We start from the raw sequence: 26,148 nt of genomic DNA, 5'->3' as shown, positions 1-26,148 counted from the left end.
TTCCAGAGAGTTATTCTCAAACCTAGCAACAAATTTGAATTAGCTGGCAAGCTTAAGAAAAAGAAAATTCCAGAGACACAGACATAGAGAACAAATGTATGGGTACTGGGGCGGTGGGGAGGGGGTGGGGGCGGGGCGTAAGGGAAGATTGGGATTGCTACTATTGCTCCTATGTATAAAACTGATAACTTATGAGAACCTACCTCACAGCACAGGGAACTCTATTGTGCTCCGTGGTGACCTAAGTGGGAAGGAAATCCAAAAAGGAGGGACTATATGCAAACATATAGCTGATTCACTTTGCTGTACAGTAGAAACTAACTCCAATAAAAATGGAAAAAAAAATCCCAGACTCATCTCTTGAAGATAGGAATCTAAGAATTTGTAAAAGATGCTTCTGAGTTTCTGATATAGCCAACCTGGCACCAGTTTTGGGAGCGGGGCGCTCAGACTTAGGGTCCGAGCTGAAGTGTGAGCAGCCCTGGATGAGATGATTGCTAAGCCCGAGATCCTCAGGCTTTATGTTGAGAATATTCCACTCAGAAAGCTGCTTGTTAAGGGAGGTGCCTGTCTATCCATTTCCCTCAGATATGTAACTGTTGCTCTGGATCACATATGTCGTCTCAAATAATGCCACAGAAGAGACCAAAAATGCGTAGAACTGATAGGCAAAATCAGATAGTGATACCAACAGAAAAACAAACAGACTCTCAACCTGTAAGATGAGTTTCACTGGAAACGAGAGCTTCTTGTAATAACAGCAGCAACAAATTCTCAATCTGCTTCATGTGGTGTTAGTCAGGAGGGGAGACCATGTATTTTCAGGTCTGAGGATTAGTGGTTTCATTAAGTGGCTCCTTTTCTCTCTAGGATCATCCCTTTCCCATATATTTGATAAACTTCTTTTGGTTGAGTGCAGTTCCTGTTTATGTGCTAGGAATCGCTAGTGACTTTGAATTTGCTTTTCATGACTTGCTTTCAAAATTTATTTCTAAGGGACCTCAGAAATCATTTCCTTGGGCTCCCACCTCTAATGATACAAGAGGAAACGAGGCCTGCACAGTTATGTGTCTTAATTAGGGCATCAGAGCTGGGGCCAGAAGCCAGCCGTTGGCTCCCAAGCCACATATTTTCTGTCTGAGCTGAGGCAGGTGAGGTCTCGGATGCAAAGTCTCCTGGCACCGTGACTGAGCCGGGTCAGATGCTCCAGTGGGTGCACAGTGACCAAGTTACATGCAGTGCATTTGTAAAGGGCACGCTGGCCTAAAAATGCTCTAGCTCCTGCATTTGCAGCTATGAAAATCTTGGCAACCAAAATGACCCACAGCTTATAAAGTGCCAACATACTGGCACATCCTATTCTCTGCACACTGGGCACTAGACAGCACTTGGTCACCTCTGGAACTCCCCCAATCCCATTTCCTTTTAAATGTCCTACATAGTGTCTTATAGTCAGAGTTAAATCAGAGAAGCAGAACCTTGATAAGGTGTGTATATATATATATATATATATATATATATATTTTTTTTTTTTTTTTTTTTTTAAGGAATTAGACCTTGCACCATTGTAGAGGGAGCTGGGAGAGTGAAGGTTTGAAAGGGTGAAACGGAGAATCAGGGCTGGCACCAACCAGTCAGTCCAAGGAGCCAAGCACTCCTCTTTTGGTGGACTCACAAGCATAGCCATTACACGAAGGGGTTTTTGTGAAATGTTTTGGCGTAAGCAACTTGATACAGCATTAATCACTATAGGTAGGGAGCCTAAAATAGAAATAGCTGTCATGCTTTGAGAGTAATGTTCCTGGCTCTGTTCTCATTTGTCATGAACAATCTGGAATCAGCCTGTTTCACCACAGTCTGAAAATGTGTGACAGCTTTAGTGTGACGGAGCGCTGGGACGTGGGGCCCTGGCATCAGACTAGCTTTGTCCCCAGGCTGGTCTGCATGTGCACGCTGGCTTTGCACACTTACTGTGCTGTTGGAGCTGTATTTTCTGCAAAGCTACGTATTTGCTTTGTCATTTGTAAATGGGGCCAGCAGTAATCACCCCATAATACTGAGTTGGAGTAGATATACTTGTAGATGCTCTAATAAAAATGATTCCTTTTATTTATCTAGTTCCATCCTTTCCCCTAGTACATCTAAGACATGTACTAATTCTCAGAATATCTCTGTGTAGGAATGCCCTTATTGTCTACTGGATTTTGATCGTGAATTTAGGTATATAATTTATATTCAGCATTCCTGGCACTCCATCATGTCTCAGATTCCTAGCATCAACAATTTTGGATTTGTATTGACAGTGAAAGGACCACTATTTGGCAAGAGAAACATCTGATGAAGTTCATGGACTTGACCCCACAGGAGAGAAACAGAGCACTCTGTAGTTAGTTAGGAATCTATTGACTTGGCTTATCTATTTTTGAACTTTTTATTTTGTATTGGGCTATGGCCAATTACAGAGAAGGCAATGGCACCCCACTCCAGTACGCTTGCCTGGAAAATCCCATGGACTGAGGAGCCTGGTGGGCTGCAGTCCATGGGGTCGCTAAGAGTTGGACACGACTGGGCAACTTCACTTTCTTTCAGGGCCAATTAACAATGTTGCGATAGTTTCAGGTGACCAACGAAGGGACTCAGCCATACATACACATGTGTCCATTCTGCCCCAAACTCCCCTCCCATCCAGGCTGCCTCATAACACTGAGCTGGTGCTTGTTGGTTATCCATTTTAACCATTCCAAACTCCCTAACTATCCCTTCCCCTTGGCAACCATAAGTTCATTTTCTAAGTCTGTGAATCTCTTTCTGTTTTGGAAATTAGTTCATTTGTATCATTTCTTTTTAGATTCTACATATAAGGGATGTCATGTGATATTTCTCCTTCTCTGTCTGACTTACATCACTCAGTATGATACTCTGAGTTTATCAATGTTGCTGCAAATGGCATTATTCCATTCTTTTTGATAGCTGAGTAGTATTCCATTGTATATATGTACCACATCTTTATCCATCCCTCTGTATTGACTTGGTTTATAAAAGTGAGTGGGGTGACATCAGCTCCCTTGGAATCCTTCCATTTTCCTAGATTAGGAGAGAGATTCATTAATCATGAAGTTAGAAGAAAGAGGCAAGTTGAAGCTGATATCAAAGGGAGAAAGAGAACCAGAAAAACAGAACTTGAAAAGCATAATTATTCTGTAGCCATTAATTTTAGGAGGATACAGACCTATGTATTTGATAGCCCTTGGGGACATTGCTGTACTATAGATGCCCAAAATTGTTTGTTGAATTTGAATTTAATAAAATAATGCTCGTGAACTTCTGAAACATGAAGAAAAATTTTAGTTATATTCACAGTACTCTGTTTAGGAATCTGGAAAGCTATATTATCATTTTAGAAAGACTTTAATTAGTAGTAACTAAAAAATTTTATGCAGGATAAACTTTTAGAAGAATCACAGAGGATATTTTATTATCAAAAGTAGGATAATTGGCATTGTTTTACCATAACAATGTTGAGCATATGGTAAAAATTGAATGAATGCTGTTTTAGGGGGGGAATGAAACCTGAGATTGAACTAGAATAATGCTTTTAAGTTAGAAATCAGATTATGCAGGGCAGATTGGACTCTGAACTTAACTCATGGAATATGGAAAATTCTCTTGAAATCTCTCAGAAATGTAGTTAATTACCTAACTGTTGAAGGACACTGATAATATATTCCCTACCTACTTTTCTACAAATTGTTGACAATCACAATAAATCTAATTTAGCTGCTGATCCAACTGAACAAGTAATTGACCTGCATGCCCTGAACAGAACTTTGAGATATAAAATCACACTCTATAAGTTGATTAAAAGGTTGATGCTTTTTTTTTCAACCGAGAATAATCATAATTTTCTTTCCAGCTTATCTCTTATTTTAGGTTTTCAAGATTTAAAAACTACCAGTCAGTGGTAAATACAGTAAAGAATCTGCAGTCAACCCACACTCTTCTGTATAATTAATAGGATTGCTCAGGCAGCTTATCTGCTTAAATTCTGAAAATCTCTTTATCCTTTATCTGCAGAAACACTAATCGCTTGAAAAGGACAAGGCTGAGGAAAACTTGTTTTAAAGCTGGGTTTAAACAATTTTTTTTTTTTTCCTGCAGCAAATTCTGTTGCTCTTATTCCCTGGGTTACTTGCATCTCTTCTTCATACTATCACTACCCTTCTAGGTATTTTGAATAGCATGTTGCATTCATTTGAGCATATGTGAGTTGCTTACATTTTTCTGGTGAGATAAGCATTTCTTAAAGTGAAAGTGTAGTTGACCAGTTGTGTCCACCTCTTTGCGCCCCTATGGACTGTTGCCTGCCAGGCTCCTTTGTCCATGGAATTCTCCAGGCAAGAATCCTAAGTGGGTTGCCATTACCTTCTCCAGGGGATCTTCCCAACCCGGGGATTGAACCTGGGTTTCATGCATTGCAGGCAGATTCTTTACTATCTGAGCCACCAGGGAAGCCCAAGCATTTCTCAAGGTCTCTTCTCTTCAGCCTTTGACTGGATTTCACCAGGCCCGTGGAACAGGGAACTAACTGGTCTGGGAACTGGGAAACCTTGGCTCTGAGTTTCACTCTGTGATTTGGCAAGGACCCTTTGCTTGCCAGTCACAGGTGTGATCAACTTGTAGCAAAGGAAATTTCTTGGAAGGATAGCGAAGATGTGCAGATGACTGAAAATCAGGCTTGAACTCCAGCAGGTGTCATGGCTTTTCCAGAGGCGGGGAAGCAGGAACCCCAGCAAGTCTCGTGGTGGGGACAGAGTAGTAAGAATGCTACTGCAAGGATGAAATGAATATCAGATTCCAGGGAGGTTGGTTTAGACTGGATGACAAGCCTGCTCTTATTCGATATGAGTTGGGAACCCCAGTTACAGTCCGCTGGGCTCCACCCAGTAATTCCTTAAGAAGAAATTCAGGAGGCAGTTTGAAGAAGAAATTTCGTGCTGGGCAGGTAACTTTGTCCACTCTACTATCTGGCATCTTTAAAGTTGCTTCCAGCTTTAAAAATGGAGAGTGATTCTCCCATGAAACCCTTTGTGGTTTCCATATCCCAGTGATGTTTGTTTCTATGAATGCCTATAAAACCAGTGAACAGTAATAAGATAAACTGGAAGAAGACATTTGTGAAGACCAGTGGGTTATATAGCTGTGTTGGTTATCTATTGCTGCATGACAATATCACTGCTAACTTAGTGTCTTCAAACAGTGTTAATTTATTATCTCTTAGCGTCTGTGGGTCAGGAGTCTGGGAATGGCTTAGATGGGTTTTCTTATAAGGCTGTAGTCAAGGTGTCATGGATGAATATTCATTGGAAGGAATGAGAGTTGGGCATGACTTAGTGACTGAACAATGCGTATGTATAACTGATATTTGCTATACACCTGAAACTAATACAACATTGGAGGTCAACTATACTCCAATAAAAATTTAAAAAATGAAAGAAAATCTGCCCTCTTAGCTGTACTTGGTTGTTCAAACAAAATGTATTTGAAAGGAGTGAGTTTATAAACATTGATTACCCTGAAATGATGTGCGTGGTTCTCCTAGAGCTGCTGGGCATGTATCTGGAGGCAGATGGGTAATAAATGGATAAAGACATGGGTTAAGTCCTTGCAGAAACTTGCAGTGTGACCCTGGACTTGCTGCTTGAATCTCTGATAGCCTCAGTGAACTTGTCATACTAGCCTGTAGAGGCAATGCCTTTAAAATATGTAGGGTGATGCCTGGCACGTAGTAAACATGCAGGAAATAGATATTATAATGATCCTTTAAGAACCCCAACCAGAGAAGGCACGTGTCAATTCTTAAGGTACAATTCGTCACATAACCAGAGGATCAAGAAAATGCATGCTGAACACATTGTAGCTCATTTCTTCTCTTGAAGCTCATGGAGGGTTTCATGTGGTAATTCCTTGTGTGTATAGGATTCGAAATCAGAATCCTATTTGCCCATCCCTGGAGCTGGGCTGTTTGACAAGAGGACTGTAGCTGCAGCCTCTCTTCTCTTGACAGTGGGAGGCGGGGTGGATGCTGGCCATGCCAGGACAGGGCAGGGAGCACCCCAGCTCCCACCTCTCATTTCCAAACTCCCAGGGTGTGGTGGAAAGCACACAGGACTAAGCTGGTTGTCCTTGGCCAAGCAGTGGCTTCTCTGAAGCCATTATCACTTCTGTAAAAGTGGAGCCATATGCAGGATCAAAAGAGGGGAAGAATACAGGGGATAAGCTTGGCATATCTAAGGGGAACCAGGATGCATGCTCCATACCAAGACTTTCTTCCAACAGGCCAAATGAAGATGTTAAATACATTTTAGAAAAGTTTTAATTTGAACAACTTATGATTAAAAATACATTTTATAAATAATTTTTCCATAGACTTGATTAAGGATTGTTGCGAACTTTACAAAAAGACGTACAGCAACAATAGCAGAAAGAAATTACAAAAAAATATAGCTACAGTCCTCCCATTTAAAAATACATTATACATCACAGCGTTTTCTTTGTGCAGAGTTGAAGAGAGCGCTGTGTTAGGCCTGTCACAGGTTCACCCAAAGGGAAGTAAACTTTAACACAGTTACTTGGCATCATAGGATAGGCACAGCTGAAAAAACGAACTCCTTCCCCCAGAAGTTAATATACCTTAGTTCAACATTTTATTTTGTAGGACTGATGGCTGAACTTAGCTTAATACAAATATATATTTATATGTCTGTGTGGATATATATATATTTAAGTACGAAAATAAGTGTCTGTTTTGCAAATAAGTAAACCCTCAACGTATTTACAGTATTTTCAGAGAACGTGTTCTCCAAATCAGTCCGAGGCCATCTTCTCTGTTAAACAACTCTTCAGAAGATTAAACGAAGCCAAATATGTCAATTAATGGACATCCTCCGTTGAGACTTCCAGTTTTCGCTGTGGGACGAAGAGAGTTCCTACGGAGGTGTGATTAGCACCATCAAAATCCATGCAGGTGGAGCCTGTTGGGTTTGTTGGTCCACCTGGAGTACGGAAGAAGCTTTCGGCCACTGGCTGGGACCCTTTGGGTGTCACAGGAACAGGCTGATTGGAAAGAGAGGAACGGAGAAAAGTCAGACCCAGAGTGAACTGGAAGGATGTGTCACATGATGGGAACCTTGAATGCCCTGAAATCTGCTAAGTGAACCTGCCTGAGTTTCACACGCTCAACTATTTTTTTTTCTTTTTTTTTTTTAACATTTATTTATTTATTTACTTATTTACTTTATTTTACTTTACAATACTGTATTGGTTTTGCCATACATTGACATGAATCCACCACGGGTGTACATGCGTTCCCAAACATGAACCCCCTCCCACCTCCCTCCCCATAACATCTCTCTGGGTCATCACCGTGCACCAGCCCCAAGCATGCTGTATCCTGCTTCGGACATAGACTGGCGATTCGATTCTTACATGATAGTATACATGTTACAATGCCATTCTCCCAAATCATCCCACCCTCTCCCTCTCCCTCTGAGTCCAAAAGTCCATTATACTTTTGGACTCAACTATTTTTTTTAAGGGGAAACAAAATGCTCATGATAATCCCATAATCTGGACTCCTTGAGCACTCTTGCTGGATTTACAAGAAAGGCAGGCCTTTAAGCATTTCCTTCTCCCATCCTTTCCTTGTCCGAAAGCAAAAGTGAGTCTCCCGTGATACTGATATTTGGGACTTAAGAACGAAAAGAGGAAAAACATCAATGAATGGACGCACTCTCACCTGTTGTGCCCCTGTCCCTGCAAATGATTGTCCGTTTGTTTGGTTCTGGCTCAGGATGGACGCGTCACACTTGGTGGCCCTTCCTTGCTGAGTGCCTGCATTTTCGGGTGTGACACTAACAGCCTCTATTCTTGGCGACACGCCAACGGTTCCGGGGGCAGGGCTGGCGGACACCTGCACACCAGGGGAGATGAGGCCCAAGTGCTGCAGGGTGAAGTTTACAATGGCTGAGCTTGGGTTCTGGATGGGAACTGGGTGGCTCAAAGAGAGAGCCGGGCTGTTCCCGACAGGGACGGCTGCCATGGAAGTTGGTGAGACCATTAGCTTCAAAGGTGTTACTTGAACAGAGGGAAAATTAACAGCAGTGAGTTCAGATGATGTCACTGGAATAACACCTAGAAGGAAAAGGCAGGAGAATATCTTAAAAGCACAGGCATTTGTCCAAGAAGTATATAAGGCTTGAGTGAGCTTGAGAATGACTGTGTTTGAAAGATGTTTTTAAGTACACTCACCTGCAATTGGGGAGCTGTAGATCCTGTGATTTGGGGAAAGTGTACCTGAGTTTTCATTACTAGACAGAATGGACTCTGCCCCCAGGGTTGAGCACTGGGTGAGAGGGATTAGGTATCCTGATGGGAACAAGGTCTAGAAAACAAAGAGGAAGGGTTTATTTTACACACAAATACAGAAAGAAACAATGGAAACAGTGACAGACTTTATTTTCTTGGGCTTCATAATCACTGTAGATGGTGACTGTAGCCATGAAATTAAGACACTTGCTCCTTGGAAGAAAAGCTATGACAAACCTAGACAGCATGTTAAAAAGCAGAGACATCACTTTGCCCACAAAGGTCTGTCTAGTCAAAGCTATGGTTTTCCCAGTAGTCATGTATGGATGTGAGACCTGGACCATAAAGAAGGCTGAGCACCAAAGAATTGATGCTTTTGAACTTTTGGTGTTGGAGCAGACTCTTGAGAGTCCCTTGAGCAGTCTTCCTGGGTTTGCAAGGAAGGCAGGCCTTTAATCACTTCACTCTCCCATCCTTTCCTTCTCCCAAAGAAGGCGCTCAGCCTTCTTCATGGTGAGACAAACAAGTCAATCTTAAAGGAAATCAATCCTGAATATTCATTAGGACTGATGCTGAAGGTGAAGCTCCAATACTTTGGCCACCTGATGCGAAGAGCTGACTCACTAGAAAAGACCCTGATGCTGGGAAAGGTTGAAGGCAGGAGGAGAAGTGGATGACAGAGGACGAGATGGTTGGATGGCATCACTGACTCGATGGACATGAATTTGAGCAAGCTACGGGAGATGGTGAAGGACAGAGAATCCTGGCGTGCTGCAGTCCATGGGGTTGCAAAGAGTCGGACACAAGCGAGCGACTGAACAAAAACAAGAAAAATGACCATGTGCCTCTTCTGGGACTAATATCCCTTGGTGGTTGTTTGTCTCATCAGACCAAAACCTCCAGTGGTATGGGCCACAGGCAGGCCAGCTCTATGGCTCTTTGAAGACAGTATCCCTCCTTCCCATCCCAACAGTTGTCCTGAATAACCAAATATTTCTTAAATGCCAGCTGGGGTCTTAGGAAGCATCCTAAAGTTAGCATTGAGTCTGCTTAAGGGCAGGATTTACCTAGCACCCCCCACCACCCTCAACATCCTAAGTCTGCTTCCAGACTTCTTGGTATGAAGTGGTACTGTCAGAACAAGCTGGACGCAGCTGGACACCGTAGGGGCACTGCTGTGTTATTATCTGATTGTCCTTGAATTACGTGGGATGGTGTTTCCCAGAGACTATTCTGAGGGACTCTAGTTCTTTCTATGGGATGCAAGCAGGTACTACTTGAATCATAGCTAAATTATGTTTGGGGAAATGCTGAATTCAACAAAGGAAAATGGAATCTTTATGACAGAATTTCTAAGGGACTTTCATGATGGCATACAATGTGAATCTCTAAGAGAGTGTTCATCATGTAACATTTCCCAGGCTATTCAGCAACTAAATGTTTGGTAGTATTAGCATTTAAGGGAAAAAAAAAAACATGTTAAGAAATGTTGATTTAGAGAAACGGAATGTCAAACCACAGGCCCAAAATATAGCCTCTTGGCTGTTTTTGCAGATAAAATTGTACTGGAACATAGCCATGGCCATTCATTTACATATTGTCTGCAGATGCATTCCTATTTTTTAAAATTTTTTTACAATGGCAGAGTTGAATAGGTGTAACAGAAACCATATGGCCCACAGAGCCAAAAGCACTTACTCTCTGGCCCTTTACAGAAAGCTTCCCCTGTGGCTCAGTTGGTAGAGAAGCCGCCTGAAATACAAGAGACTGCCTGCAATGCAGGAGATGCGGGTTCAATTTCTGGGTCAGGAAGATCCCCTGGAGATAGAAATGGCAACCTACTACAGTATTCTTGTCTGGAGAATTCCATGGACAGAGGAACCTGGCGGGCTATAGTCCTATACAGAAGAGTTTGCTGACTCCTGATTTGGAATAAAGGAATTATAGAACTATAGGGCTTTTTTCCCCTTAGTACTTTAGGATCCAATGATACCAAGCAAACACTCTTATAATATACAAATGAAAGGGCAGGGTACCAGGTTTCAAAAATGACAGATAAGAGAACTGATTAATTCATATGAGATGTCCAAATATCATGCAGATAAAGCTATAGGGAATGAAGTTACATTCCATACGGAAATGGCCAGAGTGTTGGGCTGTGTGTGTCTGCAGCACACCTGCTCATCACGATACTTTTCCAACAGAGCCTACGTGGGTGGCTGAGCCGCCTGCAAAGTCTGATCGGCCTTACCAGGAACAGGATTGGTGAAAGCGAAAAGCAGCTCTTGTAAACCAGAGGCCCACCTTTCGTCTCCCTGCAGATCTTTCTTCTCACCACTGTCAGAACAACGGCCTATGCTTTGATCTAGCTGTTAATAGGTCTGGTCAGAATCCCCAGTGCTAAGGTGTACCAAAAACTTTCAATTTTGTTTCTTAGATGCTTGGTTCTGTTCAATATCTTTACTAGCAGGTTCCTTGAAGGCTTCAGGAATAGAAAATTTTCAAGGGGTAGATTTAGGTGTTTTACCAATAGCTGCTCTTTGTCATCTTACAGTACAATGTTTTCTGGTTTAACTCTCTTCAAATCTCTAGCAAAACTCTAATAATAATTACTTTTCCTTTTCCTATAAACTATATTCATCACAAAACTGTTTCATCTATAATGCCAACCCCTTTTTTAAAATTAGAACTATTAAAGTAGCAGGATGAAAATAATTTGACATATTGCCACTTGTACATCTTCTCACCCAGACTATATATCAGCACTCCTACCCCTCTTCCTAGGACACTATCCTCTTTTGTTTTCGCCATATTTCTTACTATTCACTACCTGATACGCTTGTGTTTGTTTGTGTTCTCTCTTCTCTCCACCCCTAGAAGTGTAGATTCTCAGTAAATGTTTGTTGAATGAATTAACACATGAATCTCTCCCTTTCTTTGCTCTGCTCAGTCCATGCTAAAAAGAAATGGTCAAAAATGAAGTCAGAGATGAAAAAAAGAGCAGGGGGCGTGAGGAATCTATCCAGTGAAAACCCTAATCCTGAATAACTAAGTGAGCAACAGGAGACCATTATTAAATCATACTCATTGCTTCAAAGAGATTATGGACCTCCCAGAAAATCAAATCAAGCTGAAGCCTTGTGATTTTCCCCCTAGCATGTGTATTAAACGCAAAATGATACTATGCTAAGATAATGGATGTTTTGAATGGTTACCATGAGGCCATCCTCAGGGAAGATCTGACAGTCTCTAAAGCCTCCTTAATAACAACAGTTACAGATAATACCCGTCAGCTTCTACAGTGCCTTGAAAGGATCACAAACCCCTTTATATATACCATCATGTAATAAATTCACTTAACCTCACAAAAACTGTAAGATGGCCCTGGGGCAAGTGCTCAAAAGCAATCATCCCCAAAGGCAGGTGCTGATTTGATCCAGAGCACAAGCGCTTCGTACCCAGTAGACAATCAGGAAAAAGTGGCAGAACAAATTCTTTATAGATGTGGGAAAACAAGATGTAGAGAAGCGAAATAACCCGAGTTAACAGCAGGGACAAATGAGAGATTAACTGCTGCTTCCATGTTTAGTGAGGTCTGTTTATCTGGTGATGCTGTCTTTCATATACGATTGTCCTGAGAGTGGAAAAAGAGGACATATGCAAAAGCGCCTAACACTTCTGCATGTGGGTAGGCAGCCAGTACATGTTCTTTCCTTCCTGAATTAAACTCCATCCAGGAAAAAAACACCAAAACATCTAGAAACCAAGGCACCAAATACCCTAAACCTTACCAAGCTAAGTCTGATTTTTCTATTTGTACAACATGGACATTTTGGTTTAAATTTGACGTAGAAAGTAAAAACAGTGGGCGGAGCCATTTCTCTGCTAGGCCACAGATGCCAGTTGCATGACGTCAAACAAATATCAAGTAATGACTCAGAAAGCAGGAGTTAGAGGAACCCTATGCGTCCATCCATTCATGTGGGGTCACGTCTGCTTGTAAATTATTTAAGACTTTCATGGCAGGTGTTTGCATTCCAGTGTGGGACAGAGAAATGGACTTAAGGACAACCACCCACAGTGCTTTAAAAAGAAAGCGGATAATCCCTTCCTCCAAAGGTTAAAAATGCCCCTGCCGCCATCCCAGTCGGGGGATTAGCTGCTTGAGGCCTTGTTTGAATTATGGGGCGCTAAGGAACAGTTCCCTGTTTTCTGGGAGACTGCTCTTTGCTCTGGTAAATTTCACACGCCAGCAGAGTCCCTCCTGCTTAACTGGGGGGTACCTAAAGCTTTGCACAGTTAATGGCTGTACTTACTGTGGAGACATTTTCAGGTGCTTTCAGGTCTTCTTTAAATTTCTTTTTGGAGCCACTGTCCTCGAGCATGCTCGCCCTCTTGGAGCCTTTTTCTCCAGCTGGCTCCCTCTCTCGGTTCTTTGCACCTTGTCTCTCTGGCTCTGGCAGCAAACTTCCAGGCCTGGTGGATGCACTGGACTTTGGGGCGTCACTGTCTGCATTCTCACCGGTGGCATCAGTGGAGTCTTTTGATCTCATAGTGTTAGAAGAGGTGGTGGGGCAGACCGTGGGGCTCAGGCCCGGGGGTGGCGTGACAGTTTGGGCCTGCGCAGGCTGCAAGTAGATGGCATACGATGAGCCCGAAGGGGTCTGAGGTAGGATCACAGGCACTGCTGGTGACAATGGGCTGGCGAGCAGGGGGACCACCCCCAGGGGTTGGATGAGGGACGGTGCTGTCATCTCTAGCTCGGCATTTGCTGGAGTGTCCAGAGGGGCCACTGGTTTGCAGTGCCCAGATCCTGCCAGCTGTACTTTCACTTTCTTTCTGGGTTCACTAAAAGACAAGATTGAAAACATGAGACAATGGGAACACATGTTCTCTAGAATGTTCTACTATTTTACATTGCCCCAGATTGAAGCTACGCTTTTATGTAACTAGCAGACAGTTTCTGTAATGATTCCATATTATGAGTTACAGAGAAGATTCTCTCACCAGTTTCTAAGGTTATTGCCTGTTCTTACATGAAATAAGTAACCCTAATGATGCAATGTAAAGTAATGCATCCTGTTACTGAAGAGCGTTGCCCACCTACCTGGATTGCTCTTCTAACTGCATTTTGCAGATAGCTGCGAGCTGAGCCATTTTGCTCGGGAAAGGTGCAGAATTCTGAGTGCTCTCAGCTGGTAAAAGAAAAAGAAGGTCGGGGAGGGAGTTGGTCAAAGCAGAAGAATGAATCTTCATACTGATGAAACATCACTGAGGTCAAAGGAACAGAAAACAGGCACTGCTCCCTCCCCCAAATCACACAGCAATTAAGCGATAAACCCCACGATTCGCATTTATCCTTTAATTCATACGTAAGTTGGGCTTCAAGTGTGTTTGGGCCTATGGAAACAAACAATTCTCTAGCAAGTCCCGAGGGATCAAGGAAGCTAAAAGTCAGATGAGGAGGGAGTCTTTCAAGCGGAGCCCTGACATGATAGGAAACATACCTTTGTGGGTTTTGATAGGGCTACTGGGAGCAGAATTTATCTTTCTCCGGTCACTGTCTATGCTCTTTACCAGTTTGATGAGAGATGGGTGTCGAGTGAAGTTTGGTTTCCCACGTGTGGAAAAGAGGTTTTTGGCACAGTTCTCTTTGGAAGACCGCCTCGTTTCCAAATCAGAGGCAGCCAAAGGAAGGACTGGGCTGAGACCTGAAACAGGAAAGGGCAGTGTGTTAAAACATGAGTGGTTCAGCCTCCTTCTGGGGTATGAGGTCAGTGTGTGCGCACTCACTGAGTTATGTCCAACTCTGTGCGACCCTATGGACTGTAGCCCGCCAGGTTCCTCTGTTCATGGGGATTCTCCAGGCAAGAATACTGGAGTAGGTTGCCATTTCCTCCTCCAGGGGATCTTCCTGACTCAGGGATCGAACTGGCATCTCCTATGTCTCCTGCATTGGCAGACGAGTTCTTTACCACTGAGCCACCTGGGAACGGTTCTAAAATGATTTCTGATTAAAGTGGCAACAGTTATGTCCCTACTATGTGCCAGATACCATTTCAAAGGCTTTACCTAAAAAACCCTGTTCATCTTATTCTGAATGAATTCTGAGATAATAATTCACTTTAACATCTCTGAAAGACTTTGTCATCTTATAACCAGTGGTGTGCTCTCAGGGTGACTGTCAGTGGTTTTTATTTCTTATTGAAATATAAAACATCGGGTATCTCAGCATCAGTGGAGACTTCATCTGATGAAATAGGGTGACCCTCCCTGCTATGGACTAAATGTTTTCATCCTCTGCCCCATCCCTTCTCCCCAAATTCACATGTTGAAACCTGATGTCCAGTGTGATGATACTGGGAGGTGGGGCCTTTGGGAGATGTTCATGAGGGAGGAACCCTCTTGAACAGGATTAGTGCTCTTATAAAAGGGACTCCACAGAGCTCTCTAATCTTCTTCCACTATGTGAGGTTACTATGAAAAGACTAGAAAAGTCTAGAAAGCAGGTTCTCACCAGACACCGAGTCTGCCAGCACCTTGATCTTGGACTCCCCAGCCTCCAGAACTATGAGACGTAAATATATTGTTTATCAGCCACCGAGCCGATGGTACTCTGTTGTGGCAGCCTGAACAGCCTAAGACATTCTCCACAGCTCAGGCAGGTACCTCTCAGGAAAGGCAGCCCCATCTCAGAGACGTTTCAGACATTAACTAACTGGTTCAGGGTCTCTCAGGTAGAGGAACGTGGGCCTGGGAGATGAACTTCATCTAGCCCAGAGCCTGTCCTCCAAATCCCTGTACTGAAGGACCTCTCACTGAGGTTATATCCAAAACTGGAATAACCTCGCAAAGGCACTGTTGTTCTTCCTACTCGGGGTGAGGAAACAGTCTTAGAGGCCACACAGCTGGAATAAGTGAGAGTTGGGACTGGAACCCAAGCTTCCCTCTGCTTTTGGGGCCCGTGTTCTTGCCATTTTCCATAACTTCTGTGTGGGGGGTCTTGGTAGAACACAAAATGTAAGAATCCCAGAGTTGAGATGGAGACAGACTATTCATTCTGGAATGAGTCCATTTCATATTCTCCACAAGCACAGGCTGTTTCAACTTTGTCAAATTCTTTTACACACAGACTCGGCCTCTTACACGGGTGTGATGGTTATGGATCTTGAGTTGCTGATGGAACCAAGGGCCAGACTTTCCATACTGATGTTCATCTCTGTCTTTTCAGTCACTTACATATATGCTCTTCCCATGTGGGAGTACAGGTAGGAAGAGAAAGGAAGATATTTCCAAATGTGCACTAATTCAAAGTAATGCAGCAACGAATAAAAGGAAATAAATACATACCACTGGGATTTGGACTGATTTCTGGGCCTGTCCATTTAAAAGCTGGTTTTCGGCCTCTTTCCTCTGTAACATGAACTTTCTTGATAAGATCCAGGCTGCTCAGAACATTAGCTATATCATACAACCTCCTAATTTTTGCTGGGGGAGAAAAAAGTATATATATCACTTAATGGAATAATGAAAGATCAAAGGACTTTGCTTCCTAAGGACTTCATGTGTACAGTGTACACTCAAAGAGCTATCCTAACCATCGATGTCAGAGAAAAACCATCAGTGACTTTTCTAGAGTTAGTCTAGTAATACTGCTTTAATGAAAACAAAAAACATTTTAAATATTGAGACTCAATTACTGCTGACACTGGATTTTGAAACAAAAGGAAAAATGACTCAATGAAATCACCCTATTGGGAAACATGTTACAGTTTTTCTAATAAAAAGTTACCACTGCTGGGCATCTCCTAATGAGGATTCAGCATTTTAGGAACAAACAGAAATAATAATTTTCCTGCTTGTGATAGTTTATGAAAATAAATGTATTTTTCACAAGCATGGAAAATTTTATACCTATCAAATTTATAAACATTTATACTGTCCAAAGCATGATTTGCTAATTCTATAAGTCTTATATATCATGAAAAGTTCTGTTACAGAAGTCTGCCTTTACTTCAGCTTGTAGTACAAAGCTGCAAATTAAGTCCCGCCTTCACAGCCATGCCAGAGGGTTCTGAATTCCCCAGGGATTCAGCAAATTACACATCTGCAGTTCCTGGAATAGTTTCCAAGGCTGTGACTAACCAGTGAAATAGAGAGCTGAAAACTGGTGACTCAGAGGAAGCAGGCCGCCTGTCGGTAGGATTGGGGTGTGTTTTCTGATATGGCAAATCTCCTAAGCCAAATGCTAGCCTTACTGCCTTAATCTCTACTCATTTTGTCTTTATGGAGACACCATCAAACTGGAGGTGCCTCAGTACTTTCATGGGACCAGCACATCTTCACAAGGATGGGAAGGGGTCTGCATGACACCTCCCAGGCATTCCCCTGCTATGCCTTGGGGTCACCAGTCAACCGGTCGCCTGAGTGATCCATGTCTAGGCCAGCCTAATGCCCTGCTCGGAGGTCAGCTAATGCCTTCTATACCTTCTCTCTGCTCCTCTGTGTGTGTGTGTGTGGGGGTAGTTCCTGCAAAGTCTTTTCTAGAGGCAAGGGCAGAGCTGTTTTAAGACTCCAATCTATGATTTCTTCCCAACAGAGAGCAGATATTCTGGCTAAATTCATGCTTTTTTTTTTTTTCCATAGTGAAATCAAATAGTTTTCTTTATGAACTGGAAATAATCAGTAGCTGTGAAAGAAAATCCAATATTTAAATAAACATTTCTGCATGTAACAAGAAGGGCAATTAATCTGTTAGGTTACTTTCCTTGCTTAGCTATGGGACAGACTCTCAGGAGCAAGCCCTTGGGACCGCTCTTGATGGTGGTTGTCCACACACAGGATAGGGTGTCAGCCTTTGGTTTCAGGGCAGAGAGAGCAAGCCTTGCCTACCACGCTAGACAGGCTGGGTTGCCTGGACCAGCCAAGTCACTGGGGAAGCAAACTGTCTAAGGCAGTAAGTGCAGAGAAGGGACACCATAAAACCACTCTTTCTAAATGCCCAATCCACTGTGCTGCAGGTCACTTCTGGAGACCGTGTTAGAAGTTATTTACACCCTCAAATATGAGAGTCAGTGGAGAGAACAGACACTTGGGTTCCAGTCCCACTTTACTGCTTATTTAGACTTCAGACACTGTAAAATGGAGACAATGTTATAGTATCAAGTGAGGTAGATAAAGGTATCAGGTAAGAGTAGCTATATACATATCTTTGAATCCCTACAAGCTATCCCTTGAGCTATCAAGCAGTATCTTCATGAATTCTGGGGAGAAGTGAAGATACAAAAGCCTAACTAGAGATGATCTGTTTATATAGCCAATGTATTGGAAAGTAACTTAAGAGCAGGTCCAAAAGTCCAGGGCAGTTGGGCCACTTACTTTTAAACTTGCTTTTATCCAAATCTTCCACATGGTCCTCCCCAATTAAAATCTTGGCAGCAATTTCCAAGCTTACTATCTGAGGCGTAGACACCAAAAACAGCATCACAAATTTTTGGCTCATCACTCTTAAAGACTTGTCTTTGCGGCTGTTTACAGAGGCTTTGGAAAAGGAAGAGGATTAGAGAATTAAAATTCATGAAGGGACAAGTGCCTTCAAAAGTAACAAAGCTAAAAATACCGCAACCTGATCCCATCGACAGGCATGATTTTCATATGAAAAGCAGCAGTAGCTTTGAGCTAGGTTCCCCTAAAGAACCTGGTCTCTAGACCTCCAAGAGGTTCCCTGCTACCTGGGCTTTTCAACACCAGCTCTCACCTGCCCGAAATTCCACTCCAGGGAGTTCGACAAAACACATATCTGGGTGTCCATTTTGGCCAGTGTTTGATTTGATGATGGGATCCTCTATACTGTAACTCTTACTAAAGTCAAACTCTTGTTCATATTCTTTCTTTTTGATCATCATAATCTGCTCGGCGTACTTGTTCTCCTCCCCGACGCTTTTCAAAGTCCCAAGGGTCTGGTTGAGGTTGTGTCGCCCGTGCCAAGTGTACCTGTTTTTGGCGAGCCGGCTCACCATGTGTAGACTTTCTAGGACATTGACGATATCATAAATGCGTCGGCGCTCGACATCTGCAGAGAACAAGCAATGGCACCTTATTAGGATCAGATATTGTAATGTGGATAGAATCGAATACTTTTCTTTTCCCCAGGGATTCCTAGTCCGTAGGTTCTGGATTAAATAACTTTAGTGGCTCAGATGGGAAAGAATCTGCCTGCAATGTGGGAGACCTGGGTTCGACCTGGGTTGGGAAGATACCCTAGAGGAGAGCATAGCAACCCGCTCCAGTATTCTTGCCTGGAGAATCCCCATGGACCGAGGAGCCTGGCGGGCTGCAGTCCACGGAGTCACAAAGAGTCGAATACAACTGAGCAACTGAGCACAGCACAGCTAACCAGAGTATGAAGATGAGAAAGGCGTGCCCCTGCTCTCAAAGGGTACAAACAGTTAATACAGATCAGAAAGGTGGTGTCCATTGAGGGTCGTTGATGCATCATACAGGTTTAAGAAGATTTTACGCTAACTTGTGAGGTAGGTGATTATCATCCATGCTTTTTTATTTCTTTAACAATAGTCTTTACTTTTACACAAAGCAGTACAAAATGAGGCAGTTCCTCAAAGGGTGACTTAGAGCTAGAAAATCCATCCTGAGTATGAAAGTTAGTGTTAGTTGCTAAGTCGTGTCCACCTCTTTGAGACCCCATGGACCGTAGCCCGCCAGGCTCCTCTGTCCATGGGATTTTCCAGGCAAGAACATGGGAGTGGGTTACATGGTGAAACTTATTATCTATGCTTTAATGATGAGGCAGTAAGAGGGTCCGGCTGGCTAAGCTGCTCACCCTAAGGCACAGAGCTAGTATGTGGCAAAATCAAGTCTTTAGAGCTCTAAATTCCACACTCTACACTCCATTTCTTATATTAGTTCCCAACACACACAAACATGGCTGTTATACGATAGATACAAGGTGCTGAGATTCCTTGGTTCCTGGAACTTGCCAGAGGGCCTTTGTGTGCTAGGCTGTTCCTTCTGGCTGGATTGCCTCTCCCAGATGTCCTCACAGCTCCCCACCTCTATTCTTGAGAGGTGAAATCTTGTGAAATCTCCTTGCTCAGATTTCATGCTCCAAACAAGGCCTGACCTAACTACCTAACTTAAAATGAAGTTTAAAATTACGGAGCACACTCTTAGCACTCTGGATTCCCGCCTGCCCTGGCCTGCATTTGCTTTCCTTTAGCACACATTACCCTCTTACATCCTCATTACCCACTTATTATGTCCTTTGCATACTGTCTATTGTCTCCACTGGAAAGCAGGTGCCACAGGAGCAGGAACTTTGTTCTTTCTGTCCATTGATGTTATCCCAGCTGCTATGACCTTGCCTGCCACATAGTAGATAATCCATAGATACCTGCTAAATTAAATGGTACACCCTCCATAGCTATAATGAAGTGTATGTGAAGAGAGGAATCTAAATGGCATTTCTTAAAGTTGATACGTATAAACACGTATTAGAAGGGCAAAACTTTCTTCATGGGGTGATAGCTATATACTAAAATATCCTGTATGTCTCTTCACAGATTCAGGTCGTAGTATTCTCATGACTCCAAAGGTATCCTACATTTGCCACGGATTTCTTTTTTAGCTCTAACTAGATTTGAGTCCATGAAGAGAGGAGGAAAAGAGGGCAGGGGGATACAGTAACTTTTGGCAAACACAAAACATTCAGAAAGTGCTGAATGGCAGAGAGGGCTAAAGCCCGGCTCCCATGCCCAGAGGCTGATCCTCATGTCGACTGTGAAGAAAGCATTTGGCAGCCTGGCTCCTCAGTGAGAAACAAGATGCAAGTTCAGAGTTGTAGCTGTTTGTGAAATAAGTCATAAAACAATGTTGCGTTACTTTAAAGCTTCGGACCTTTCACAGTGCAGTCAGAGCAATCTCCATTGTGATTTTCTGCTTCTGTTTTGAGGCTTAAATGTGACTGGGAACTACATGCTGTTATTCTGAAATTAATAGGGCTTGACAGATGGATAATTTCCGTATGGTCTTGTGCCATTACAAACACTGGCTAGAAGGAGCGTGGGTCTGATGGCCTCAGTCTGTGAAGTGCCTTTAATGACTGACCCTTTCAGCGAGCTCTTTGCATACTTACTAAGTTCTTCGGCTACTTCATCAAGACAGATGTCATTATTCACAGCAGGGTTGGGATAGTTAGGGTATCGAGCTAAAAACTTATGACACAACAATCCTAAACTTTTCTCTTTTCGACTGGGTTGGGATTTCTCATATTCATCTCCAGAGAAGTGTTCCTACAAAGAAAGATGTAAATAATGTCTTATTCAGAAAGATTTATTGGAGGTATTAATGCTCAATGACTAACACATATACATAGTTTGCTACAGTGGCTGCAAAATTGGGAAGATAAGTGGGGAGAAGTCAGATAAGTGGGGAGCTTGAAGGATCTGAAAGGGAAGAAGCTCATAATTAAGTGATAGGTTCAGATTTTCCAGAGCTGTATTTGATGGGGTCCCAACCTTTCCAGTGCTCTGACTTGGGAGATACTTTATACTGCTAGTGCCTCCTCAACAGCCACCCCCTCCCTAGCTCCCCAAATCCCCCAGTTTCCACCCAGTCCTCTGCAAACAAACCTACATGTAAACAATCTTTGACCTCAGGTAATCCGTTTCTGTTGTCAAACAAACCCCTTTTCTGATCCCTGTTGCGGATCTCAGGGCTCACGGCGCTGATGAGCATTTTCAGGTTGGCTGTTGGTGTCCACGGTTCTCCCTGGGAGATCTCCTTGGGCTTGGTGGGTGTGGTTAAAGGGCCAAAGTCAGGCTGGATCTCCGCCAACACTATATTTGCAGCAGTGGATTCTTTCAGAGGTGTTTTCATCAGTCCCCTTTTATGTGGCTCGAAAAAGAGATTTTCCTGGTTCAAAACAAGTAAATTATTAAATCCAGTATTAAAAAAAAGATTTATCAGATAGCTTTTGACTCTAAGAATTGTATAAATAGAAACAGTTCTTAGGAAACATGCTCAGTGAGGTTGTAGAGATGGTTAAATTAGTGACTATATTCCAACACTCACTTTGACATTTGTCCATAACACCTAAATTCCCCATTTTTAATTCTGCAACAATGCATGGATTTAAAATTTTCATCTTATGTTCCAAGAATTTCAAAAGAAAACATTAAGACTTAAAATTTTAAAATTTTTATTTTGAAATAATTTTAGATTTTGAGTTGCAAAGATCCTCCAGAGAGTTCCCGTATACCTTTTACTTAACTTCCCTTAATAGGACTGATAATTTTAAGTGACCCCAAACTCCTTGTAGTCACTTTGACTCATGACACTGTAATAAGTAAAGGTCTCCATGGCAGAAACCATATGCCATTCACCTGTGTATACACCTAGCACAACAGTTGAGTGTAGTGGGTACTCAGTGAAATACCACTGATGAAGAAAAGTCAAAGAGGCAAGGAAACAAGGGCGAGGGCTAGCCTGTGTCAGCAAAATCCACTGGGGAGCAAAATCCAGAGTGGCTACAAGCAGAAAATTCTGCTCATTGAATATTTACCCTTTTCACTTTACAGATGGAGAAAATGGAACCCAGGGAAGTAAAATTAGTTAACCCAAGACCACAAAGCTGGTTCCTGGCAGAGGCTGGGCTGCCACTGAGACATAAGAGGGTAAATTAACAGCAGTTTATACCTAAGACTGCTGCTGCTAAGTCGCTTCAGTCGTGTCCGACTCTGTGCGACCCCATAGATGGCAGCCCACCAGGCTCCCCCATCCCTGGGATTCTCCAGGCAAGAACACTGGAGTGGGTTGCCATTTCCTTCTCCAATGCATGAAAGTGAAAAGTGAAAGTGAAGTGGCTCAGTCCAACTCTTAGCAACCCCATGGACTACAGCCCACCAGGCTCCTCAGTCCATGGGATTTTCCAGGCAAGAGTACTGGAGTGGGGTGCCATTGCCTTCTCCACATACCTAAGACTAAAGAAAACTATGTTTTTTCTACTTTTGCCCACTGGCGACTTCATACATTCTTGCCATCTGTATCTATTCTAAAGAAAATGCTTGGGATGACAGGTAAGTGCACTGAGATGGTACACTTGAGAGCTTCCAATCCAAGAATGGGATTTTTCTCAGGGCTGCTGTCCTTTGCCTCTGACCATCAGAAGCAACAGCAGTTCTCTTATTTGTTTACATCTAAAATTTGCATATTTCATTTTTTAACCCTATCAATATTTAGAAATCAATCAAGGTATCTCCAGTGACAGTGGCCCCTATAGTTAAAAGAAATTGGTGATTTGGTAGAAAATTATCTTAACAAGAGATCCAATGTCCAATCATGTCAAATGCCCCTTCTGAATTCTTATAGTTTAAGAATTCTCAGAAATATCATAAAGCAGCTAACAAATTTTATTATTCTTAAAAATATCTTTTCTCTCTACTTATCCCTCTGAAACTTCTGCCAAATCACTAAAAACTAGAAAGATTAATCCTGGGTAACTTTTCCCCTCTTCAAAAATTAAATTTTTCTTCCTTCTAGGTTTTCAATAGAGGTTAACCAAAAAAGAATGTGGTGTTAGTAAGATGTTGGATACTGAAAAATTATTTAGTAAAGTCAGGATAATGTTGCATTTAAAACTGCAAGGATGAATATGGAAGCTAAAAAAGTACCTTTTCGTTCTCCATTCTGTAAATTTCTCATACATTTAGTTTCTTTAAAAATGAAAAATCTGGAGTTCTTTATCCTGATGGTTCAAGTAGTTCAGGTAGTCCAATTAAAAAGTTTAATATCTTTAAAGAAAAAAAGAAAATAGAAAAAGTTAATGAAAAATGCAGGAGATCTGTTGAAAATACCTTTCATTACGAGACGCCACAGTCTGCTGAAACAAAGGCTAAGGTAAAGAAAACTGACAAACTACACTGAACATTTTATTCTCGACCGGAGATAGCCCCACAGGGCAGAGAACTCCCATCAAACGCCCGTAAATTACTTCAGCAAGCCGATCTGCCGTCAGTAAGACTTCAAGCAAACCACAGGAATTCCAGTGACAGCCCTTGCCCACCTTAAGAGAGGGCAAATCATTCCCCGGACCCCACCGAATGGACTCCAGCGAGCACAAGCACCCACCTGTTCACAGATCAGAGTTCCGGACTCAAGCGCATGAGCCCAGGTTCCGGCTAAGGAGCTGCAACTCCAAATATCTGGATAAAAATCTACATCTAGATGCTTGAATTTCTCCCTTGACACACACGTGCATGGGATCAGCAGCAAAGTCTTGGGGAAATAGCTTGATACGTAACTTCCAAATTCAGTCCTTAAGCTCCTGGGCATTTAAAGAGCGCCTTACGATTAAAACTTTTGTCGTTGTTTTTTGAAGACTTTCTTAAAGATGCGACTTAAAAAAAAAGTTATGTACTTGCTATTCAGGTGGCCAGTTCACGCCACAATCCTGGACCCTACCATGGAAGGCTGCATTTGCTCAGCAAGGCAACCAGGTACAGTCGCCACCGGCTCCGGCGCCCTGAGGGCTTCCCCTCGCTCCCGGCCAATTCCCCTCCCCCCCTTGGGCCCAGTACGCGCGCCGCCAGTCAGGCAGTTCCCGGACAGCATCCTCGCGGTTTCTAGGGCAACGGTTCCCAACCAATCAGAGCGTTAGCTGCAGGCCTGCGATTGGCTGGCGGCGCCAGGGGCAGGTCTGGACCTTCCGCCTTCGATTTAAAAATTTGGCGCGGAAAGCCATCCCGTGGTCGGCGCCGCCCCTCGAGCAGCGCGGGGCTTGAGCGCGGGCAAACCCGCGCCCGGAACCACGGCGTCCCCGCCCCTCCCCCTCGCTCGCCCCCTCCCCTCTGCGCGGGATCTCGGCTCCTCCCTCCGCGGCCCCCGGCGGAGCGAGAGGCGGGAAACGGCCGCCGCTGCCTTCCCGATCCCTCTCCCGGTGCCAGTCCGGCCCGGCGCTGCGCCCCTCTGCGCCCCGCTGACCTGTCAGTTCACCTCACACTTGGAGCCGATGGGGGCTGAGCGGGGACGCCTCTGCACCCCTTCCCCGCTCAGGCCCGGGAGCCCGCGTGTCGGGCCGTCAGTCGGTCCTTAAACGCCGCGCTGAGGTGGGTGCCCGAGGGAAACGCCGGGACCGGGACTGGCGGGCCGGCGGGCGGGCACAGTGGACGTGGCCGTCCAGGAGCAGTCAAGCCCCCGATTTGAAATTAACCCGCTCCCGGCGCGAGCCGATCCCGCGGGCGGGGAGGGCCACTCCCCTCCCCCACGCCCGCTCTTCCCGGCCCCGGACCACGCGCGCCAATCCGAGTCTCCAGACAGGAGCTGGCAGCGAATCAGGGTGCAGGCACCGCCCTCCGGTGCCGCCTCCACGGCAGAGTTGGGGGAAAAGTTCAGAAACTTTTTTTGGGGGGGCAAACACCCCCTCCCCTTGCTCAAAGTTGGGGAGTTAAGTTTAGTCCGCCGAGGACACGCGGGATGAGACGCGGGCGCTCCGCACCCCCCATCCTGGGTCCGTCCCACTGCCTGCCCAGTCCCAGGTCCGCTCACCTGTGCTGGAGACCCCAGCCAGGACCATTACCCCTACCATCCGTGGCATGCGTTATTGTGCTGCTCACCATCTGCCCATGGCTTCTAAGAAACTGGGGCTTGGGGGGAGAAGCTTGGCTAACTGGCGCTCCCATTTGATGGGCGCGGGGTCTTGGCCCAAATGTGAGAACTCAGGTGGAGGAGGAAGAGTAAGGTTGAAAACCCGCCAAGCCTGTTCTGGGCGTCCCCTGTCTTCCGTCTCCAGGTCTCCCACCGGCTCCTCCCTTCTCCCTGTCGTCTTCCCTCGCTTTCCTCTCTTTTTCCGGGTTCAAACCCTTGGACAGCTCCAGCATGGAATATTGTTGACTTCTAGATTAATAGGAGTTTTGGGAGACACTCTAGTCCAACGCTCTGCTTTGCAGATGGGGAGATCGAGACGCCGCGCGGCAGCTCTGCCCTTGGTTGCGCCTGGATTGCGTGGGCCGGCGTTGTCTTGCTTGGCTGTACTCGGCTTTCTAGCGCTTCCCTTTTCTGGGGACCTGTGCCGGAGTTGCGGGACCGCACGTATTGCCCAACAGCGCCCAGATCAAGGGGCCCATCTATCGACAGTTTGGTTTGAGCTCTTCCTCCTCTTTTGTAATCTCGCATCTTTTAAGCTCCAGCAAAGCCCGCAGCCGCGATCCCCTCGTCCTGTCTCGTATCCATGTGTGTCAATGACTTGCAGCGCCAAATAGTTTTATATTCCTGGTCGCGATATGAGGGCGGGGATACTTGGTACTGAGGCCAAGGTCTCTGTGCTGTAGCTGCAGGCTGTAGGACCGGGGAGGTCCCGGTGGCGAACGGCGGCTCTTTCTCTTCGCGGAACGCAAGCTCAGGGCGCGCAGGGTGGCTGCCCCGAAAAGATAGCGCCGCGCTGGCTGGGTACTTGCTCTCCGCTACCGGGCTTCAGGCAAGTGTCGCTCAAGACCGCGCCGCCACCTGAAAACCGGCCTTAGGATCAGTGCTGTGCAGAAACCAGCGGTCACCTAGAGCCCTCAGATTTAAAATAAAGTGCGGCCACTCGGCAGGGCCCCACCCTAGACTGCACAGAGCAACTGTTTCTTACTGAGTCCCGTGCACCTTTTTTGGAGCAAGGTGTGTTTTTAGATATATCAACAAAAGGTGGGCAGTTGGCGCTTCTGAGTTAGCCTTTGTTTCACAGATTGTTCCCCTTTCCTCACCAGGGTTTATAGCAGTGGGTGGTGT

At 44.4% G+C, this 26,148-nt stretch overlaps 1 protein-coding gene across 2 annotated transcripts; it reads right to left on the bottom strand.

Moving 5' to 3' along the window:
* Positions 1-6,355: 6,355 nt before the first annotated feature.
* On the bottom strand, positions 6,356-24,663 carry E2F8 (E2F transcription factor 8). Of its 2 annotated transcripts, XM_069565342.1 has the most exons (14): positions 24,361-24,653; positions 23,509-23,704; positions 23,052-23,171; positions 21,016-21,294; positions 20,516-20,672; positions 18,122-18,436; positions 17,743-17,904; positions 15,715-15,852; positions 13,872-14,075; positions 13,472-13,559; positions 12,681-13,212; positions 8,308-8,440; positions 7,796-8,190; positions 6,356-7,113 (listed from the first exon to the last, which is right to left on the bottom strand). In XM_069565342.1, the coding sequence occupies exons 3-14, from the start codon at positions 23,064-23,066 to the stop codon at positions 6,931-6,933; spliced, it is 2,601 nt and encodes an 866-aa protein (XP_069421443.1). In that variant the 5' UTR covers positions 23,067-23,171; positions 23,509-23,704; positions 24,361-24,653; the 3' UTR covers positions 6,356-6,930. The 2 variants fall into 2 exon arrangements, with proteins under 2 accessions (XP_069421443.1, XP_069421444.1); XM_069565343.1 differs by lacking the exon at positions 23,509-23,704 and having other exon boundaries at positions 24,361-24,663.
* Positions 24,664-26,148: the final 1,485 nt, after the last annotated feature.

Source organism: Ovis canadensis, chromosome 21, assembly GCF_042477335.2.
Source record: "Ovis canadensis isolate MfBH-ARS-UI-01 breed Bighorn chromosome 21, ARS-UI_OviCan_v2, whole genome shotgun sequence".
In the NCBI taxonomy this organism is placed as follows: domain Eukaryota; kingdom Metazoa; phylum Chordata; class Mammalia; order Artiodactyla; family Bovidae; genus Ovis; species Ovis canadensis.
Note: the sequence above shows the minus strand (reverse complement) of the source record. Positions and strands in the feature narration are given on the sequence as shown.